The 23306-nt window shown below is 37.3% G+C and overlaps 1 protein-coding gene across 1 annotated transcript in view; it reads right to left on the bottom strand.

The window, feature by feature from the left end:
- Positions 1-23306, bottom strand: part of LOC146481014 (uncharacterized) — a 68837-nt gene that overhangs the window by 8081 nt on the left and 37450 nt on the right. Inside the window, exons 16-26 of the mRNA XM_085108715.1 lie at positions 18527-18598; positions 16797-16868; positions 16360-16431; positions 13765-13836; positions 13076-13147; positions 11931-12002; positions 11409-11480; positions 9508-9579; positions 9199-9273; positions 8909-8980; positions 5203-5396 (exon numbers count right to left, since the gene is read on the bottom strand). Of these exons, the coding sequence (XP_084964841.1) occupies positions 5203-5396; positions 8909-8980; positions 9199-9273; positions 9508-9579; positions 11409-11480; positions 11931-12002; positions 13076-13147; positions 13765-13836; positions 16360-16431; positions 16797-16868; positions 18527-18598 (917 nt within the window). The remainder of the gene's footprint in view (positions 1-5202; positions 5397-8908; positions 8981-9198; positions 9274-9507; positions 9580-11408; positions 11481-11930; positions 12003-13075; positions 13148-13764; positions 13837-16359; positions 16432-16796; positions 16869-18526; positions 18599-23306) is intronic.

The following is a 23306-nucleotide window of genomic DNA, read 5'->3' as shown; positions in this document are numbered from 1 at the left end:
CTGTTTTACGAAGTTTCTCGATGGTTTTAAGAAAAGTTTGCCTTGTATGTTATAAAAGCGTAATCGCAATGATTCTTCGTAGAATCAAGGTTTAACTTTCATTCGTATTTTCTTTCTCTGCAAATTGCCCTTGTCGCGCAATTTGGGAAACCTTTAAAATGCGCTTGAAAATTAATCCTTCACTCTACTCGGCCTAATGCAAATACATGTTTCCTGTTACACGGGGGTGTAAGGTATCCTCTCAAACCCAGAAAAGATAAAAAACATTTCAGTAGAACTGACATTATAAGCTACATTTTTATGTGAGTTTATTATGTACGCTGTAGGTGAAATGTCAGGACGGGGTCGGCTATTTATTGAGTTACGATAGCTTTCTTCACGCTCAAAGTAATATTTGCATAGAGTTTTGTTCGATGGATTTCAAATGATATATATATTTTTATTCTTTTTAGTTTTGAAGATGATCGAGGCAAACCGGTTTGCGAACAGTCAACGCGCTCTACGTAGAACTGCCACAGTCTAGTAAATGTTGCTGATCAAGAGAGCCGTACTTAAACCTCAGAGAAAAAGGCTAAACTAACGATAAAATAGACTTAAAGAATATCCTGGAGTATTAAATGGGAAAAAACTGTGATAATTCATAGCAATCAGTTCAGAAATAAACTAAACAACGATCTTTGGAAAATTCGCAAAAAGTAGCGAATGAATGTTTTGCGTAAGCTTTGTTTTGATGTAAATGAAACCGCACTTTAATTTTACATTCGCTTTTAACGGACGTTCGTTGGAAAGACTTTCAGTGAAAAATACCCGCACATCTTACTCTTTGTCGTTGTATCCTATTGTTTTAAGTATTTTTGTTTGTTCTCTGTCGAGATTTTCAACACCATATAATGCATCAATTCTCATTCGATAACTTTCTGTTGATCAGCTATTTCTTTCAATAGTAAAGATTAACCACATGAAAGGCCATCGCAGTAATCTACACAACTTAGTCCATAAGCACACTGAAAAATACATATCTGTAAGGATCAAACGAAGTGAAAAATAATAAAAAAAACTTTTACCCCCAATCAAATTTGAAATGCAAATAGATCCTAAGGGTGATTCCCTTTAGGGACGTTTTTCTTAACGTAACTTCACTGTTAGCGGTCAGCGGCGTTGACTAAAGCAACTTTCCCGGTCATATTGTGATAAATTAAACGATAAGAGCACCCCAGTAATCACATCTCTTGTCAGGAGACCACATTTAACGCGCAATATATATTTTCCAAACCGGCCTTTTCACTGCTAAAAAGGTGACAACTTTCATAAATCGCGAGAGACCAGCTTTAATGAGACAAAGTTGTTTTCTGCTCCCATTTATATTTCTTGTCTACTCAACTGGGTATTCCCTTTATCAAACAAACCGCCTGGAGGCGTTCACGCGGAATGTTTTGGTACTTATGTAAGCATTAGCATTAATAATTTGAATGGCTATCTACAGTCACAATCTGTTTAAACGTACAAATAAATAAAAATGCAATTGTAAACACTCAGTCCAGGATTACAAACGGTATTATTTGTACTGTCTCAAGAGTAACACTTCTTCTAACTGCTGCATCAAAGTGAAACAAAAATGACTCACTCCGCTTTATACCCTTTCGACTCAAGGCGGCCAACAGGCCTCTTGCTGTTCTTTATATCACTGTATCACTGTATACTATAAACTAGTTATTGCTATGGTAAGTGCCAGCAAATGGATATATTATTATAAGTGTGAAAACCACGCAAACTAAGCGCGACAAGTTTATTTTCTCGCTTTATAAAAATTAAACTGTAACGACAACAAACTCAACTGATACACAAACGTGGAAAATATTCATCATATCAAGTTTTGGCTGGAAAACTCAGGAGCATTCAAATAGCGCCCAGTATGGGCAAAGATTTGTCAGTCTGAACGAGACACTTTTGTAATGTTCTTTGTTTGAACATTGTACTTGATTATGAAATATTTAAGTGACATCAGGTGTTCTTTTAAAGCACGAGATACGAGACAGTGGTTGTCTTGGCCTGCGAGCAGACGTGTCATTTCGTTCACAGTTGAAGAAGATTTGATCTGTTTGCGAGGAAAATGTGTTTGTTTACGTAAGATTGGTGTATATGCATTCCATAAAAAAGTCGCGAAAACTGGCATGAGTACGAAGATTCGTCCATGAAAATAGAATTTCGGTAAAAGTTGACAATCAAATCAGTAATCTTTTTTTCTGTGGATTTCACAAAAATGCTCAAGTATTTTCGACTAAGTTCGTCACGCCAGGGACAATTTGTGATCGATTTGCGATGTCGACGAAGCGTTATTTCTTCGCCATGAAATCTCAAATGCCCACTATTCAAACTGTCGCGTACTCCTTAGAAGATATTATTTCGATTTAACTTTTCAAAAATATTTGTTTTCTTTTTGAAAAGGGGAATATTAGAGCTTTAAACTTACGCCGGCGGCCGCCATTTTGAAAGAAAGCAAGGTAAGGTAACGCACATGCAGGACAGAGTAACAAATCAGCTTCATCACTGATTTCTTCTTTGCATCTACTGAAGTCGCGTTAGTGGATCGTTATGTCTCGATTGGTAAGTAAGCAGACGTCACGTGCATATCAGATTGTGACTGGGGTAGGTGCATTATAGAGAGTTTCAGTTTTCATCGCTGCCTAGCTCAGACAGTATGCATGTAAGTGATTGCAATCGAGACATAACAATAAAGCCACTTAAGAACTCTCAGGTTCAGCAGATGCAAAGAGGAAATCAGTGAAGACGGAAAGGGTCTTAAGTCAAATGTGTTGTCTTGTTGGTCGAGAACTGTAATAACTGCAATATAGGTGAAAAGTAGCATTTTTTACGTGTCTTGGTCATGCCCAAAATGTGACTTTGTCTAATGAAATGAGAGCACGGAATACCACTGACGATAAATAGCCTTAAAAGCTTTAAGAAAAAGATCAGAAAGTCTGGAATTTTGAATTTTGCAATTTATTATGTAGAACGAAAGATAAATTTTGGAATAATTATTCAAGTACAATCGAAGATAGATTTGAAAGATCCATTTTTAAAAAAACTCGCAAAAGAAACTCTTAAACTTTGTGATTGACCAGTCTCATATTTTTTATCTCTTTTAGTTTCTTGCCGTGTCTTACCACAATTGCCAAGACTAGTTATTTATGGGATAACAAAAAACAATAGGTGTCCCTCTCCTACAAGTACATGTTCTGCGGATATTTACAAAATTATTCCTGGTCAATAAGGATCAGAGCTGTTCAGCTCTTGCAATCGACAATTACAATAATTTGTTGAAGCTGATGGGTCTGTTGTATTTTTTATATCTCTTGGTTTCTTGTAAGATTTCCCCACAGTTTCTTAAGACTTGTGTATAGGATATTGGGAAAAAAATAGGCTTATCTCTCCTACCAATACATATTCTGCAAATGTTGGCAAAAGAATTTCCGGTCAAATAGAATCAGCTGTTCAGATTTTCCAATTGACAAAAACTACCCTCCAATATGAAAGCCTCCTTTTTGAATAATGCAGTTGTTAGTCCTTAAATCACAACTATTTGTATTTCCACATTTAGATATAAGTCTGACATTTTGAAACAAAATGAAAGGGCAACACTGTAATGTTACTTCATAAATAAGATGTAAACCCAGCCTTCACTGACAACATATTTTATGAATTTTAATGGTTTAAACACAGTTGCCTGTGTTTATTATATCAATCTAAATGATTTCAAAGGCTTTCTCATTGAATCTGAAAATATCAAGATTCCTTTGTCTTTATTTCCGCATAAAAAAGGGAATTGCTGAAATTATATAGACGTCAAACAGGATTTTAATTTAAAAAGCCCTTTGGTTGTATATAATAGCAATTTGCTACTGAACATGGACTGTTGATAGAATAAAGAACTTTGTTAGAATAAAGAATCAAATTTAACAGCCAGGCAAACCTTGTTAATTTTAATAAAGGCACCGGTTGAAACAATGTCAAAATCTGAAAACTCTTTTTGGCTGTTTCTTGTCACGATTTTCCTTCTTGCTTCCAATTATTTCTGGGACCTGAGAAACTGATAACACAAAAACTAACATCTCACTTCCTACATATCTAGCAAAATGATAAACTACACAAATCACATTTTATCAAAATTAGAGCTTGTAATGGCAAATAGATGTCATTTACTTAGTGAGTTATTCACCGTAAGTACCACAATGACAGTAGCATGGTGGGCAAAACAACAGTAAATGCTCCTTTATTTGTACACTGAAGGAACGAAGAAACTATAAGGCCCTGAAATAGTGGGGGTTTTAGATGAAAAACAAATTGTTACACAACAGATTACTTTCTAAAAACCTAAAGGTACATGGAAATTTCCACGTACCTTGACTTTCAGCTAGAACCGTAAAGGTGCATGGGAATTTCCATGTACCTTGTCTTTCTAGAACCGCAAAGGAACATGGAAATTTCCATGTACCTTGACTTTCAGCTAGAACCGTAAAGGTACATGGAAATTTCCATGTACCTTGGCTTTCTACAGCCGCAAAGGAACATGGGAACTTTCATGTTTTCTTTTCATTCTGTTACTACTAATTGTATAACCTGGAATAGAACGGGCAAAAAGTTGGGTATTCTGAAATATATTTTGTTTTACTGTGTTAAATTTGGAAACAAAAGGATAAATTAAAAAGTGAGCTTATATATACCAGCTGAAGTAAAACTCTGGTAAAATAATAAACATTTTTGCTAAATATTGCTACCTTTAAATCTCTTAAGAAAGGAAACGGCAAGAAAATGACTAAAACAGCTTAATATTGCCAGAAAATCGCCGTTTTAGCGTAGCAGTCACGAAGGTAGTCTTATCCTCGCTCGAATATTCTGTTCACCACATTTCACAGAAAAGGAACGAAAGAAGGGCAAGCAAAACAATTTTGCAAACCGCTTTCTCCAAGAAACCATTTTCAGCTGCGTAACCACCACTGCCGATAGCCGAATGGTAGCCGCGGAAAAAGTCGCCAAAATATTAGCCTCGTTTTGGTTCAAGAATTTTGCCAATCATCCTTGTTTCCTTGAGTGATTCTGGGATATGTAACATAAACAGAGGTACACACTAACACCTAGGCAAATGTTATTTTAACAGTGCAATTTAGCGATCTTTTTTTAAATTTTATCCAAGATGTAAAATACCTGGTGGGCATGATGTACAATTACCAGTTCCTTCAGTGAATGTCCCAACCGTACATGGTAAACAGTATTCCTGGACCTCGATATCGACCTTATAGAAGCCTGAGGTGTAGAGAGCTCGAAGAACAAAATTCTTTGTTTCTGTGCCATCAGGATTTGGAATAAGGATTTTGTCCTCATTGGAGTCTCCTGCATTTCTAGTAGAGAAGGTTTGTTTAACACTTTAACACAGGGGTCCTAGTGTAAGTAATGAATGTTTATAAATCTTGAAACATCTACTGACGCGTGTCGAAATCAAAAAATAGGACATGGACCTACTCCAATTGGTAGAACTCGGAAGAATGCTTGTGACACTAGGATAATACATTTTTCTGCTCTCATTAACAAGATAGCAATTCTTACTGATCAATAAATTGGGAATGTGCCCTCGAGAAGCGACAAGTATGTCTTGCTGTCTACAGTAGGGTAGATTTTAAACAATAGCTAACAATACTCAGAAAAAAACAAATTATTCACCCCAGAAATAAAATAAATAACTTTATTCAAGCAGAGCGCTGATTGGGGATACGTGGAGATCGAATTGGAATTTGGGAAGGTTGGTTAGTGAGGAGAGGGGAAAACCGGAGTACCCACAGAAAAACCTCTCGGATCAAGAATAACAAACAGCAACAAACATACGAAAAGCTGTCAAGTTCACAGAGCCGTTAGATTTGAAGAGCACATAGGATGGCCTAGAGATGCATTGTTTCCGGCTGTCGCTTCTCTTCGGCGGAAAGAAGAGACAGCCGGAAATACGTCTGGGTTCGCTGGCTAACATCTCCTTTTTTTTTACATTTTGAATTATAACGGTGTTTTAATTATTATTATTATTATTATAATAATAATAATTATTATTATTATTATTATTATTATTATTATTATTATTACATCAGAGCAAATTGTTCTTTTATCTTCTGAACCAAACCCATATGAATTAGCTTTTATATATGAGATGGTGATATTTTACAATTTTATGACAGCAAACTGTAAAATTACTCAGGTTTTAATAGAATCAAACTGTATCTAGTAGATTTTATTCTTGTAAATAATAAAGTTATCACTTTTCTCCTTCTTCTTATTCTTATTCTTATTCTTATTCTTATTCTTATTCTTATTCTTATTCTTATTATTATTATTATTATTATTATTATTGCCTTTCTTTGGATCCCATAAATCATTTCCCTGGAAAATCATACAACTGTTAGTCTAAAGTATTATTATAAGCTCACTTATTGGTATATAACTCGTGAACATTTCTAAGCTTATTTGCTTCGATTCCCCTCTGATCTCCTAACTAAACGAAGAATTGAAAACATTCAAAGCTATTGGATACCAATTAAGTTATTGCTTGTCAGTGAACACCAATATCAATTGATAAAAAATACCAATCCAATATCGCCTTTAATTGTCACAACAAATTATTGCAGGATAAATTCTAGGAAAGGGCACAAATTTGGCAGCGTTTGCTTAACAAAAATAATAATAATAATTATAATAATAATAATAATAATAACAATAATAATAATAATAATAATGATAATAATAATAATAATAATAATAATAATAGTAATAATAATAACAATCAGCGTGTGTTCTTTGTTGCCATCCACTCCCAGCTTTCAAAAGGTGATTCGGACGCTCACATTTAGAGGTCGTGAAAATTTCGACAATTAATTTTATTTCAAAATTCCTAGTATAGTTTGATAGCCAGCTCTATAAGCTTTAATTTGATAGAGGGGTTTAGTCATCTACAGTTTGAACTGGACGCGCTACATAACTTGGACGAGAGACACCTCTGAAGGTATACCGTAACCTTAAACCAGGTTGTCCCAAACCATTATACTGTATCTAAGAAATCTGCTGGATCATTGCAGAAGAGATGGTAGGCTACGTCGTCAACTACATAACACTAAGCAGCTGAATTTGGGTAGAGAAAGTACGCTCTGAAATAAAAAGAAAAAACCCCAGAAAATTCCTTTAGTGGATGACATCCCCTCCCCCAAGTAAAGGTGTTTTATTCATACAAACACCACTTCATGACAATCAAACAATAACCCAAGTCTTATAAACAATGACAGCCACAGATTACAGAGAACAATTAAATAGATGTCTCCAAGAGGTGCTAGTAAATTGAAAGAGAATAAGGACAATGGTGTGGCCAGGGTATGTGATGAGGGCTGAGCTAAGGGAATAGTGAGTTGTAGGAGTTAGGTAATACTTCAGTGTGTTGTAGGCGTCATGTTATTTCATCATTGTGTTGGAATTTTGCTTCTTGGAAATCAACCTGAGTATGAGCTTGGCCTCAACACCTTATAAAGTAAAAAGTAAAAAAAAAAACCCTATCCAGACCGTGCGAGGGAATTGTGCCCACGTCGACTTTGAACCAAAATACGGGTTTTTTTTTTCAAATATTTATGCAAACGCCACTTTCAGTTGAGAAATTTATCTTGCAAAAATGTGATGTGATCAGTTATTGTTGACTGACTTTGATGTTACCATTGCAACCAAATTTTTGACAGGCAGACTTTTTAGATAAAAATGATAAATTCCTTTTAAACACAGGCAGCCCAAGCTCAATATTAGAGAACCGTTGAATTATAAGGATTTGTATGGGAATACGAACGGATTTGTGTAAAATGGTAGAAAATAACAGTATTTTGACAATAAAGTCAACTTACCCTGTTTCTTCTTGTATTCTTACCAGCTTTTCAAGCTGATTCGAAGCAATTTCGGCGAGTTAGCGTCATTCGGGTTTCCACTTTTAAGAGTAACGAAAGGCCGAACTCTATTTCAGTTAAGCCCGAATTGTCAAACGGTATAAATCCGTTGAAATCATCCCAGGTGTCCCAATTCCTTCATAGAATCAAAGTAGAGATGAATACCTATCCTTCCAGCGCTTTTCCGACTCATTTTCTACCATTTTACACAAATCCGTTCGTATTCCCATACAAATCCTTATAATTCATAGGTTCTCTGATATTGAGCTTGGGCTGCCTGTGTTTTAAAATGAAGAAAAATACTTTTATTGCTGTAATTTTTTATTTCTTACTTTTTGAGCTCATATCAGTGTTCTTTTATTTGTTTTAATTACTTTTCGGTCTATGGACCAAAAAGTAATTAAAACAAATCTAAAATCCAAGATGCCCGTGATTTGGCAAGCATGACCTAAGTATTGACATCACTTCCCGTTCCGGACCTCTAAGGTAATATTATTGGACGTGCTATCTAAGCTCAAAGTCTCTTTTTTATAGCTTTTATATCTAAGAAATTATGGAGGGATTCCCGTAAGCGACCAACCTCTACGGTTTCAGTGATTGGTCGTTTACGAGAGCTTCAGATTCGCGTAAGCGACCAGCTCTAGTTACGACCACTTTTTCAAATCCCCAAGGTGGCCGCTTACGAGAACTTTCACAGTATCTTGCAATTTGCGCCAGCGTGCTGATATGGGTTCTTGTCAACTGGTCGTCTAGATAAGGTTGAAAGATAATAAAACAAACCAGATGTATTCCCTGTTGTCACAAAAGATTCCAAGTATAGCTGATGTTCCTGTTACAATTTCCATCTTTTATTTTAAAAAATAAAAAAAAGGGGGCCGTTACTAGAGGTTGGCTCTTAGTAGGTTAGCTCAAATGTATGTCAAATGAAAGTACTTCAGAGGGAAAGTACTTACAAAAGAATCGTGGAGCGAGTTTTATCGTTATCATAAAATTTTAGGGTTTTTGGCATTCTGCTACTTATCAACCTAAAAAAAAGGGATATAAAAGAATACCATGAATTTCAGTACAATTGTAGCACTTTTAGCAAATTATAACTGGATATCGAGATAAGCGTGTCTGCACATAAGTGTTCCTAAGTTCTATTATCCAGCCGTCCAGGTAAATAAATGCTCTCTTTTGAAATAAACTGAGTACAAAAGCTGAACCTCTTCTATCTTAATATAATACAAAGATGATACGTCACAGTTTATAGTCTAGCTCACTGAATCCAGCGAAGTGCTCAAGTTGCAATGTCTTAAGCTTGGACCGCAGCAGATATCTACCAGACAAAAGACAGTGTTAGCGAAAATAAAAGTACGAAAAATATGCTATAGTAAGAGGAAAATAATTGGTACAGACGATTTCTTCCATACTACTATTTAAATACTTTGTTCATCTTCCTTACTATTAGCAGACAGCAACTTTTGTGGTACTATATATATTATATTAACAAAACGAATACCTCTCTGTAATTCAAAATCACGACAGAAAGGTGTATTAGGTGGCAACTTACATTGACAAAGTTTGATTGCCAAGTCTAAATGCGTCCGGTTCTATTGTCCTTAAAGGATTTTCTGATAACATTCTTAAAACAAAAGAGGAAAGAAGAAATCAGAAGGATTATTAGCCATAAATTAGGGAGCAAAAACTACAGAGCGATTTAGGGCTCGTCGTTTTGGAGTCATTTTGACTCCATTTTCAAGAGTCAAGATGACCTCGAAAAGTGGAACCCTAAATCTCTTTGTTATTTTTACATGTCTTTGCCTCCGCAAATCCTTTTTGATGAGAAAAAAAAAATAGGTAGCTGGTCATTAAGTGAGTTCCAGCCTTCGACAAAGTCAAGCCTTAACTCTTCTGAGACACTAAAGTATGACATTTGATAATATCTGTTTTCACAATAAAGGTCTTCATTAAACACGTAGTTGTGTGTGCGACGTAGAAGACGACTGGTTCGCATGTTCATCTTGGCAGAGATAGTTTCGCGTGTTGACCTACAAGAAAGTTGAGTTGAGTATTCCACCTGGATTCTCGTGCCATAGTTTAGGTCTCTCTTTGCTCTTGGTGGTGTAATGACATTATCCTTTATAATTTTATGAATAGAGGACTTATGCATTACTTAACTATTCATACGGTTGACAGTGTTTGCTGGCGTTGTTCTTTTACGGAAATTCTTGAAACGACATAGTAGCTTTGGAGACAGAGCTGACGGCTCTTCAAGAAAGTGTGTCTAATCCTTTGGCGTCGTTACAACACGTACAGAAATCCAAGATGGCCCCCGTTTGACAAGCATAAAGCAATTACCATAACTTAATAAACTACCGCTTAGAAAGCCAAAGGAAACGTTTTCCATTTTTGGACGTACTATTTATCTTCTAAGTGTCATAGTCATAACTTTGATACTCTCAGAGTTATAGAAGAGGCGTCTCCAGCCGTACAAGACCTCAATCTGTCTTCTACACATTACACCTTGATTCATGACCGAGATAGTGAGCTGGTTGAGTGTTGTCAGTTAAGGTTGGTAGTATAACGAATCATGCATGGTTGGCGATGGATTATAAGAAAGGAAGAACAGTTTATCGTGGAATAGAGATTGATGCTGTTTCTAGCATTTATCAGCTACAATCTTTGACAAAACTACTTGATAATAATGCGAACTCCTCAATAGTGTTTTGAAGATCGGACAATAACCAGACTTTTTCTTCGCGGCGGATCAATACTTATACACTGACAGTGGAAGTGGGGGGTGGGGGAAGGTTAAGTTGTTGATGTATCACGTAGCGGTGGAATTCGTATGCCGACAAAACATTCCTCGACGGTTTTGTCCAAATTAGTTGAGAAAAATGCAAATTGTACACATAAATTCCATGTCCTTTAAAAAAACATCGTCTGAAGCGTGGTAAACCTTTATTCCTCTCTCCCCCATCACACCACTGTTGCTTTGAAGGTCGGGTGGTTACCCAGCCATTTTTCAGCGCCTGAATAACACTGAGAAAAAGGAGGGCGGGGTCTGAGATCTTGATGTATCAAAGTAGCAGTGAAATTTGTAGGCCTACAGAAAGTTTCTTAAGGCGAATATTTAACAATTAGACGGCGAGCTCGAGGTTTCTATCGGCTGATAGTTGGCGAGGGACGAAGCCCCAAGCCAACTATCAAAGGCGATAGAAACCGAGAGCGAGCCGTCTAATTGTTTGAGCATACCTTGGTGATCGATCTATGAAGCAAAATCTCCTTTCATCTCATAAATTTTGATATATTTGTGCAATGATGCATGCTAAATCGCTCGCGCTCTGACAAACTGCCGTCTATCGATCGATAGACGGCACCTGTGTAGCCAATCAGATTGCGCGTTACGCGATAGTCGGTCACTGAGGTATGCTAGTGTCCAATATTGTAGTTCACTGTTCCAACACTTACATTATCTCTAACGCGTCTTGGTAAAAGAATGCTTTGAGTGGAATATTCGCTATCTGATTACCGTTCAAGAATCTAGAAATACAATAGAGTCGAGAATGTTTGAAGTATCTCAGCAAAAAAGAAAAAAACAACAACAACAATTAGATATATTCTCCTCTAACACTTACGCATACATTACGATAGTATCATTCCAAACCGAGTAATCTTTTTTTCTTCAAAGAGGAATCGCATTAACTTGTAACAAATTAACGCCCATGACGTCATAGTCTATTGCCTTGATTTCATGAATTAAATGCGGGGGAATCTCATTAGGATAAAGTCATGTGCTATTTTTAGGTGGTGTAACCGGCTTGACAGGTTTTAGGTCGATGATGTCATTGTTTACTTCAAGTTTTATGGCCTTATTTAGGCATGGTGATGTCATTAGGTAACAATAACTAATAAATCTATAATCTATTTGAAAGGTCATACACAAGAAGATGAAGATGAAGATAAAGCGGAAAAAATTAAGGATAAACTTACATATACCGAAGCTTGTTGTTCTTTGCAAAGGTCTTATTTGACAAAAATAGTATTTCGTTGTTGTCCAAAAATCTAGCAGTCAATAGAAATAGGATATATGTCAACAAAGTTTTTAACTATTCTAGACATGTAGCGACGTTGAGAAAGGCTATAGTAATTAGGATGAAAGTACGGTCGTTGGGTTGGTCGATTCTTCCATCCTGCGTAAGGTTACCAGTTGCCTCACAGGGTTTTTGATTGTCTGCGATTTCAACAACCACCTTTTTTATTTTTATTTTATTGGTTTCAGTTGGTGTTCTCTATATCCTTTTAAAGGATTTTAAACCGTTCTCTTGATTTTTTATCAGTGGGTTCAGCGCTCTTCTTGACTGCTGTTACTCGTTTCAACCCTTTTTGGTCCTACCCCGGTCAGCGCTTTCAAGCCTTTCCTTGATTTTTGTCTTTGGTTTTACCCGTTTTCTTAATAGTTTCCATTTTGTGTCATGTTCTTTTTCTTTTATGGAAGACTTATTGAGTTATGCATAATAGCCCAATTGCAATTACATCGGAAGCTTTGAACCGCTGTACAAAAAAGTCCTCTTTAATCACCGAAGTAACGAAAATTGTCATAAGCCGGCTCACATGAGAATTATGCAAAGGATGTGACTGATTAGTGAGGCTCTCGTGGGAGACCGAATTTGTTGTAATAATAATTTAGAAATAGATAGGTCTGTAAAAGCGCCGTTACAGGAATATATATGAGTTGTATGCTCCGGGTAATGGAATACTGACGTAGCAGATATCGTTCTTTGCAAATAACTAACAAATAAATAACTTTGCACTAACCATGCCTCGCTGGTGGTTGAATACCCTACGCAATACGCTAAATATATGGAGGACAATTAAGGAGAGAAGGCGATGTAAATAGATTCAATTTTTTGGCCGATTTCCTAACCACCATTACTCGATTCATTAATGGTTACAACATTCACCTGACAGCTGGAAAGTGATAGGCTGAGCATTCCTTACAAGGACAAAAAATGTTTTCCTACTTGACAAATCTTTTTCATGTAGTAGAAGCATTTATTTTGACATCAGTTTTGTAATAAAGCCAAAAAAGTAGGGTCGGTACTTTAAAATATTGAAAAGTATCGGAAGAAACGTACAGATACTCCAAATATGGAACATGAATAAATGTATCCTCAGATATGTTTTTCAGTTTGTTGAAGTTTAGGTACCTGTATTAAGAGAAGAAAAACTACAACAATGTCAGGGAAAGAGCATTTCACAATTTGTGATGGATTGATAAGAAAAATGACTGCCACTCAGTAGCCTTTTGAATGTTTTTTTTACAAGAGCTTGCAACCTCTCTCAAAGGGGTAGGGGTGGTGCTGCTGCGAGCCCCGTGAACTGTAACCCAAGAGGTATTAAAGTCATTCAGAAACCCGACTTGATAAAGGAACACACACACACATACACACACAAAATGAAATTCAACATATTTATAAAATGTCTGCTGAAATGTTAACAACACTAAATTGGAAGATAATTAAATATACACATTCTGCGTGGCGCGAGGTACATGAGCAATTTCGCACAAAGATTGAGTAATGAAAATTATTTTGTAATTATGCAGCCGAAGTTTCTTGTACACTTGCGGAGTTCGCAAAAATCAATAATAATTAGAAATGTGTCAATAATGGACAAATTACTATAAGTTTTAAAGAGTTGCAGAAAACTTTATGAACGCAGCAGTGAAGTCTGGAAACGGGTCTATATTGGTTAAATTTTGTATGCATTCAATTCCTAAGAGCAGTAATAATGCTACACTTAATGTAAGCGCCTTTTTACTTACAGAAACATCAGTTTTCCCTGATTTTTAAATATTCCATCAGGCAGTGATGTCAAAGCATTTGAAGCTAAGATCCTGTGAAAAAGTAATATCAAAGAGTTCAAGTAACCACACTTTGGCATCTATGTATCCATCTGTCTGTCTGACTGTCTGACTGTCTGACTGTCTAACTAACTAACTAACTAACTAACTAACTAACTAACTAACTAACTCACTATGCTGTCTATCTATTATCAACTGAAACATTTGCGTTGCGCGAAATTGACTTACACCAAGTACGCTCGAACTATGAATGATAGGACAGTGGACAGGAGTAATAACTGCGATCCTGCCCACCTGAAAGCTATGATCTAAATTAATCGAAAAATGAATTAGGATTTTAGAATATTTCTTTGGAGAAAAAAAATAATCTACTAACCAGTAAAAGTAAGCAGTTTTATCACTTTTTATTGACCGAAGAAGCAAAACCACGGAGAGGCTTTATAAAAATAAACTTTATAAAATCTAAGTCGTGTCGAACTTATTAAAAATAGATTCGACAAAGAGTCGACTTAATTCCAGCATAGTAGCAAACGTCAAACCTGCGTCGACCCTAATTTACAAGTTGCAGTTCATGAAACACGGGAATAAGCACGTGACCCCGTGCTATTCATTCGATGCGCGGCCAGTTACTGCTAGGACTTGCTAGCGAAATGCCAAAATACAGTGCTCGTCGGGCCTTTCTTTGGCAATTAATTGCAAAAAAATAAAAAAGAGATGACTCAAACACTGAGAATTTATTGTAAATAGGCAATTCGCATCTCAACTATTTATATTTAGTGTACATGAAACATGAACAAGACAGTTCCATCACGCTGTGCGATGTCAGCAATGACTTTCGATAGCTCGCCGTTCCCGGTCGTGAAATTGGTTTTGTACAGCGCATGTTCGTCGGGGGGGGGGGGGGGGGACGGATAGCGTTTGGCAGATGGGGAGTCGGTATTTTTGTGGCGTTTGTGCAGTCCATAGGTTTGAATCAATTATTTTGTAATTTGCATGATTTATGAATTGAGTTCAGCGCGTGTTTAGAACTGCGTTTGCTGAAACGTCGAGCCACTGTCGCATTATCCGACTTGGCAAGTCGGACTTATGCTGGAGTCGAACCAATTAATTTGAGTTGAACTTAATTGCGGCAAACGTCGCACCATTCATGCGCCTATTTCAAAATTAATAGGTTCGACGAATTAAGTTCGACTAAGATTCGACGTTTTCCCCAGGCCTTAAAGGGGACTTTGGCCATGACGATTCAACTGCTGCAAAAGCGTTTCTTAATATAAAGTCACATTCATCTGAAATTTCCACTAGAAGTTTTCAATTTAATTTTTTTTTTAAATTTTTTAAACGGCACTTTTTTCTACTGGATCACAAACGGTTCATCAACGATTTTACGAATGTTCGTTTTGTAATCTCTTTTGGAAATATTTTTAAAAATTTCGGTTTATTCCCTCAGGTCAACGCCCAGATTTCACCTTGCAAGATGTTTTGATTGGTAGAATAGCTGAGGAATGCGACTTACTATTTTTTTTTTTACTTGCAAAATTTCATATTTTAGCATCCCGTAAACGTAGGGTAATCCCTAAATTTAAAACCTCTATAGGAATGGTTGACGTAAAATACAGAACCTAAAATGTACGTAGCCACAAAGAACAATAGGAGAGAAAATTTTCAGGCTTAATGGCAAAAGTACATTGATGCTAGAAAGCTCCTTCGGCTTAACTAATTATGATTACATGTAACTAATTTATATTGCTCGGTAGGTGTTGCTGGAAACAAGTTACTCTTTTTTTGGATATTATTGTACTTATAACTATAAATGGCTTCGGGAAATAAAACGTGGAGAAAAAATATGAATGATAGCAGTATCTTAAAACATTTTCTTTAAAACTTAAGTAGCTCTAGTCAAATTCTGGAGTACTCTGCAACTACAAGACTAAGAGGCTAAAGAAAATCGATAGTATCGTATTCTCGGAGTAACAGTGGAGTTACGAATACAGTAGAACCCCGGTAACTCGAACTCGGATAACTCGAACTGAGTCTCAATTCCCTTGGATTTGAACCTTTCCCTTGGATTTGAACTTTTCAGTCATTTTTACTCGGTTAACTCGAACTCGGATAACTCGAAAACCCTGCTAACTCGAACTAAATTTCGTTTCCCTTCATCAAAATTTACCCCGATAACTCGAATTTCTGGTTCTTATAACTCGCCACGGATTCCCATTGAGATATCCTATTAGGTTTTCTTATCGTGTGATCGACTTCTAACACTAGATCAAAGACAGGAGCAATTTGATTTTAATTAGTGCAATGAACAGATGAAAAATGTATTAGTTTCTCGTGAAATAAGTTTAATTTGCACTGTATTGTATATCGAAGTGCTGAAAATCAATAAACTAGTAATTATTAACCTGGAAAATTGAATATTTTAACCAACCCCGATAACTCGAAACCCTGCTAACTCGAACAGCTTTTCCTTTCCCTTCAGAGTTCGAGTTACCGGGGTTCTACTGTACTTCCGGAATCGTAAATGAGAATACCATAAAATGCAAACTATGTACTTACAGTTCCTCTAACCCTGCCTGATTATCGAATAATCCGCCAGGCAGTGATGTTATCGCATTATCAGATAGGTCCCTATGAGGAGATAATTTCAAGGCTTCATTGTAACCTTACTTTGACTACTATACGTAAGTAGCAAAGAATATAAAAACAATAACGACTTCAACAATCTATAAGTGAAGCCTTTTTTGCCTCCTAGTTGGTAACATACAGAGAGACGTCAGCCAGACTTTTACTTTCTACCCACTAGCCTCCCACCTAGCTATCTACCTACCTCTCCAACCACCCACCTGTCCTTTCTTCCGTCTATCCGTCCGTGATTCTCGCTTTCTATCTGTCTGTCTGTCTATCTGGCTGTGTCTCCTTACACAAAACCACAGAGGTGATAAAATAACCTTTCCCCAAAATAACTTTATGGTAGTTAAACTTCTTTTACTTACAACTGCCGTAATTTGGCCTGAGTGGTAAATAGTTCCTCAGGAAGTGATGTTAGCCCATTTGAGCCTAAATTCCTATGAAAAGTTAAAAGTAATAACATCATGTAGAAATGCGTGTCATAAGGTGCAATCTATCAAACACGACAAGGCGTGTTTCATCAGATGTCCAAATACTGAGAAGTAGGCGCAGACGAGTATTTTTAAAACGACTTGGAGAAATTCAAGGCTAAAGTTGGCAAAATGTCATCGTAATTAACACATATCCAAACCACGGTCACAATACTGATTTTCTTTGCTTTTTTATATGAATTACTAATGAGATGAGAAAGGGGCATTTCTGGGGCCAAGTGATTGGAAAAGGACAATTAAAGAAGCTAATAACCATAGAAAAATAAATTGCTTCATTTGACAGGAAAATGATTCAGTATTTTTGTTACTTCTAACCAATAAACGAAATTCTCACACAATAACAAATGTTTTGTAATTTAATAAACCAAATGACATGAAAGTTGTTTAAAAAAATTATTTAGATCACTTTCACAAAATTTATATTATTTATTTCACGCATTATTTTTTAAAACCGGGGTAGTCGTTTTTTAGTGCCCTGCTTGAAAACTACGCGTTTACCTCATCTTTACCCATTTTATCAGTATTAACTAAAAAGGCGCAAAGGCGCCGTTCGTCTTCTCGAAGTTACACGTACGTTCTCTTGCTCGGAGTTTACAATCGATCGGTTGCAATTTGTCTACCTTGGAAGAAAGTGTAGAGCCATCACCAAGACCTCCAGATTTGTGCTGTTTTTCCCTGGCCTGTCTATAGCAGAAACATATACCTAATATTCCTTCTGAGGCTTGCTTTATTTAATGTTTCAGCGTATTGGTAAAGAAAGCTGAACATCTCAAGTTCGAAGAATTTTATCGTGGTGGTAACGCGATACAGGTCTTTTTCTGTTCCTGCGGCAATAGCCAGTTAAGGAGGTTCGAAAGAGTTTCTAGCCGCGTGCGCGCGCGTAACACACCCACGCCATAACTATGGTGTAGATGTCATCTGAATAAATCAAAATGTCTATCAAACGTCGCGCACGCAGATCACCGGAAGTGGAAATGCAGCGTAAAATCGCGCAAACCGGAAATAATAGCGAAAGGAAACATTTATTTTTATTTCGAAATTTTGCCCGGTGACCTATCTTGATTTTTTGCGTGCACACCAAATTCAGTATGCCACTTCAAAAAGAAATGTTTAGGAGAAATTTATCTAGTTGAATTTTCTGTAGATAAAAAACACAAGATCTACTAGATAACTTCTTTTCATATTTCCAAAGGGTGTCTCCCAACAAAGCAATAAAAACGGTAGGTCACTGACTTAGCTTCAGAGGTAATTTGCATTAACTGAAAGTTAGAGGTCCCTTTTGTACAGCTGATATGTTGACATGGTAACCATAATGACGTTAAGACTGCCCAACAAGTAATTATAAGCTACAAAGATGTTTATAGTTTGTCCACATGAACAGATACGATTTGTTTGTAATCTTTTATCCTCTCTTGTTATCATTTAACAAACACTACGACACCAAACAAATGGTTACGAGCCTCCTTAAATTAAAAATCCGTTTATAAATCGTTTCTTTGAAACGATTTTGGTGCTGCTAGCCTGGATATTAGCTAAGAATTTAATACGAGACACGCAGAATGCATGAAATCCATAACCTAGACTAATAAAACAGGGTAACTTACAGGTTATCCAAATCTGTGAGAGTAGAAAACACGCTGGGGACTAGGTTTTGAATATTGTTTTGTAGCAGACTCCTGAAGAGACAAATGATCGAAAAGAAGCCATATGAATAAACAACATAATATGAAATAATACTTATTCAAGATGAGGAAAATAAAATTATAAATCAGGTTCTTGAAAAGGAAAAACGTTTTCCTAACTAAAACGATTAAAAATATATAAGCCATGTACAACGTATATAACATCGTAAAATATTTAGGGACGCTGATGTACAACAACAACAACAATAAATAGGCAGCTAATGTATATTAAGGAATCGCTTTAGCGCACTCTTAAAACGGTCTAGGCTCCCGACCTCAAAAATAGACCCTGATACACTATTCTAGTCCTGCACGATTCGAAGTTAGAGGGAAGGGTAGGAAGGCTTTTTGCACGGGTATATCTGTGTGGATCTTGCCAGTTGTCCTTAACACCAATGTTCCGCGCAACAGACGGGCAGCAATTTGCTTGATCAAATTTGAGGACTTCCAGGCTGTTACTTATAGTGGTGAGACTAGCAACTGATTGATTTTAAACAAGTACTAGCGGCTAGGAATAATAAAGGCGCAGCATGGCCAAACGGCTGTAATATGTTGATGCCACATCGTCGAACATTGTTCAATCAAACATGTTGCCAGGAGCACTCGTTTGGCCACCGTGTCGTATGATATTCCATCACGTTGGATGATGTTGAATAAAGTTTGATGCCCACTCTGACTTTGCAGGTATCCTTATTCATGGCGATGATTTATTGTTTATGTTTGCTTAACGCCGTTTTGCTTGAGTGTTAATGCCACAGTATGGCGAACGAACAAAAGTTTGAATCTCCCAATGACAAAAACGTAACTCTTTAAATAGAAGGAAGAAGGGCAAACTAGTAAGTGAAACTGTGAGACCTGGAAAAGAAAGAAGGTCTGACGCGGAGGCAGATCGGCCTCGCCCCATTTTATGAGGCAAACCAATATGAAGTGAGTTTGTGTTTTTAAGGACTCTGGGTAGATTTTGGTCCCATAATTTTGAGTTCAAGTGTTGCATTCGTTTGGTCACCTTCTTCAACACTGTGCAACATCGTCCAACAACGCTGGATTCCACAATGTTGGATCATGTTGCAATCGTTTGACCGGGCCTTAACCAATGATTGCACTGCTGAATACCATTCCGAACAACCCACAGAATTTACTGGAATTCTAATTAATGCTTTATTTACAGTGCAAACTACTTTCATCGAACCACTACCTTGTATCCACGTGTCCATTTCCGTTTAAAAGCGCAACTTTTTCTTTGCGGATTGACCTTTCGTCTACACGTACGTGGTGAAAACGGTCACCGAAGGCGCAACTTTTCAATAATTCTAACCAGAGTTGAATTTTTTGAAACGTCGTTTCCCTGTGCTCGTATGGACGATAAAGGAGGAACATTTCGAAAACGATGACGTCATAGTATCAGATCCAGTCTACCCCACACGAAAGATAAAACAAAATCCACCGTTGCAGTGCGACGCATTACCTTTATTTCTCTGCTACTTAGTTTCTTTCAAGCTTAACAGCATTTCTTCAGTAGAATATCGCTATGATAAGTGTTGAAACTGACTACCTCAGAGAGCGACTTAGATAAGAACACGGCGTTATCAGGCTAACTTCTCTGCCGGTCTCGACCAAAACAGAGGTCGACAAGCAAGACCTTGAAGCTTCTGGTTTAGACCAGGATGTACAAGTGCTTGGTGAGACAATGTTTTTGGCCAAATAGTCAACTCGGAGGGCTGGAAGGAGAATTTTGGGATGAGTCGTGGTTCTTTGTACAAATCAGCGGAGGAACTGAGACCATATATCGAAGCCAAGGAAACTATAATGACATCACCAGAAGATGCTGTGAAACATGTGACTTCGACTTTGTATTATCTTAGTGGTGAGGGTCGCATCCACAAGACAGCAACTGCATTTGGAATTTCGCGCCAAGTTGTGTCCAAAATAGTACAGAGAGTGCACAAAGCCATCGCTGTTCACCTTGGAACAAAATATGTAAAGTTATACCTTTTACAGAACAGAAGGTACATACACCATATTCACAATGGTGAGTGTAAGTTACACAGAGAGTAATCAGCAGATAAGTGCAGAGTTTGTAAATAGCAAGGTTTTCTGATCACTTATTACGAGCGAGTTCAAGTTCTAGTGGTTATTGGCTTGCTTCTTGTAGCAATCACTAATGCAAAGTAGCAGTCATGGTTGAAACTTCCGAGCGCAATGTCTAAAGAGAATACGAAAGGGGGTTGCAAAGATCTTCACTCTAACACTGGAGTGAAAAAGTTTTTCTTCGTTGTATTTTTTGAAAATGAAAGTAAAATAGGTCTTGATGGAAAGAAAATAAATCTACAAAAGGACGCCAACTTAGAAAATATCGCTGCTAACACTTTGTATGTGCTCATGTCAAAATCACGTGACCGGAAAACGATTACAAATATGACACTTTCCCATGGAAAGTAACTCAACTGCACGCGGAGGATCAACACTTAAAGCGATAAAGAATACAGGAAAGTTTGTTAGAAAATGAAACAACGTTAAGAGGAGCAAGTTATCCTCTCGTATATGGTAGTGGTAATGGTATCGTTAAGCCCAAACAGTTTGACAGTTCGGCCACTCCTAGTGGTTTGCAAACTATTCCCTGAGGACTAGTTAAGTGTAGGGTGCTCTGGGGATGCAGAGACTGCCACCTGATCATTGGGTGATTCAAATGTAGCTGGAGAAGGAACTTCTGCGGCTGAACTGATGATTTCTCCGATACTCTCCACAGATAAACTGGAGGCGCTTCATTCAAAAGATACTTCCTGTTTCTTCGCAAGGTGGCGCCCGATTGGGTTTCCAAAACATAAGAGCGAGGGGTGGACCATGTAGTAGCAACAATGACTGAAGTCCAAGAGCCATTTTCTCTCACTCTGTCATTTCCTTCCGGTTGAGCTTTGACTGTGACCTTGCTTGGCGACCATAAAAATACTTTTGACTTTGCCGAGCAGCCAACAACGTTTCATGTGTATTAAAGACCACATTTCGTTGAAGGAGTTGTGTTGTGTTCGACAATTTAGACTTCAGCCTTTGACTTTTTAATATCTGTGAGGGAGAAAGACCAATACTAGTTACAGTGACAGGGGTATTGCAATACTCTAACAGTGCAACATAAGGATTCTTGACTTTCCTCAAAAGTTGGTTGACAGTTGCTATTCTGCCCTCTCAGTCATTCCATTAGATTGAGGATAACGAGGACTAGAAGTGGTTGTCTTGAAACCCCATGATGTTCCAAAATTTTGCAGCTCAGGGCTTGCAAACGGCCTATCATCGGCCACCAGTTCATCGGGTATCTCATGTCTAGCACAAATAGACCTCAAGTGAATTATGACAGAGGTAGCTGTCTTGGTTGAAATCAGACTGATTTCAGTAAATTTGGAGCAGTAATCCACAACACATAGATAATTTTGTCCCTTATATTCAAACCGATCTGATCAAAGTTTTTGATACTGCAAAGGGTCACCGTATCCTCAATGACAGGCCATGACAGGTCATTACATTACTTCGCGTGCACGGGCTTTCCTTTTCTCTATCCCTCGATGACTCTGTTGAATCAACTTCAGAATTTCACTCTCATTTCCCTCTAAATTTTAAAGGGGGCGAACTACCCCAGGAACTTTTCTCCGATCCAGATGATGGCTAGCCTGTCTTTGTTAATTGGTGCAACATAAAAAGAGTCAGAATCATCTGCTATGGTTGCTACTTGCATTTTTGACTTAGAAGCTGTACGTAAGGGCAAATTAATTATTTACAAGACTATCCACCAACACTTCCAAGTCAGACTCATCTGACAGATAAGCACAGGATAAGGCATCTGGAACAGGTATTTTAGGCCCACGCAGGTGTGAAATGTCGAGCGAAAACCTCTGAAGTCTCAGAAACATCCTCTAAGGCCCAGGTGAAACGTGGTTGAATTTTGCTTGTGGCCATAGTTTCCAGTGGCTTCACACGCGAAGGCTATTGCCAGAAGCTCTTTCTCGATTTGAGCATACAGTCGGCTCCAAATAACTCGAACGCTCACTAACTCGAACCAAATCGATTTTCCTTGAATTTCCGTCATACATTTACTGTAATTTTACCCTTGGTAACTCGATCTCTCGATAACCCGAACCTCCCTTTCTGTTAAGGTCATGTTCTATATAATTTTACCCTCGACAACTCGAACTATGTTTGTCTAGCCGTGACAGGTCAAAACAAACAGTACTGCAGTCCAGCTCCCATTGAATTTATTTCTGTAGTCTTACGTCTTTTTCCTTTCTTCTCCTGCTGCTTTGCTTTGTTTTGTTGCTTCCTACGTTACGTTCTAATTTATAATTTGGAAATATTGTTCAATTTCACTCGACTTCTGTATAATTAAATTTGATTCAAATGTAACACTGTATGAACAGAAATACTCACTAAACACCGCTTTTTCCTGAGAACGCCATCCTGGATTTCCTCAGAACTTCAGAAGACCACCAAAATTGACCGAATTAAACTTAATCGAAACCAATAAATATATATAAAACATAAAAGTTACGTTACGAAAGGCACTTTTTCTTGGTAAAAAACAGTAATATTCAATGAGAATGTTGTATCATTCAAATTGACACAGGCACACTCGAAAAAAAAAATATTCTTTTTTTTTTCGCAGGAGTCGAACCTGACCTTCCGATTACTAGTTCGGACGGCCCTACCACTGAGCTAC

This window comes from Pavona decussata, unplaced genomic scaffold (genome assembly GCF_977016875.1).
Source record: "Pavona decussata unplaced genomic scaffold, jaPavDecu1.1 SCAFFOLD_51, whole genome shotgun sequence".
Classification (NCBI taxonomy): Eukaryota; Metazoa; Cnidaria; class Anthozoa; order Scleractinia; family Agariciidae; genus Pavona; species Pavona decussata.
This window is presented reverse-complemented; position numbering and strand designations above follow the sequence as displayed.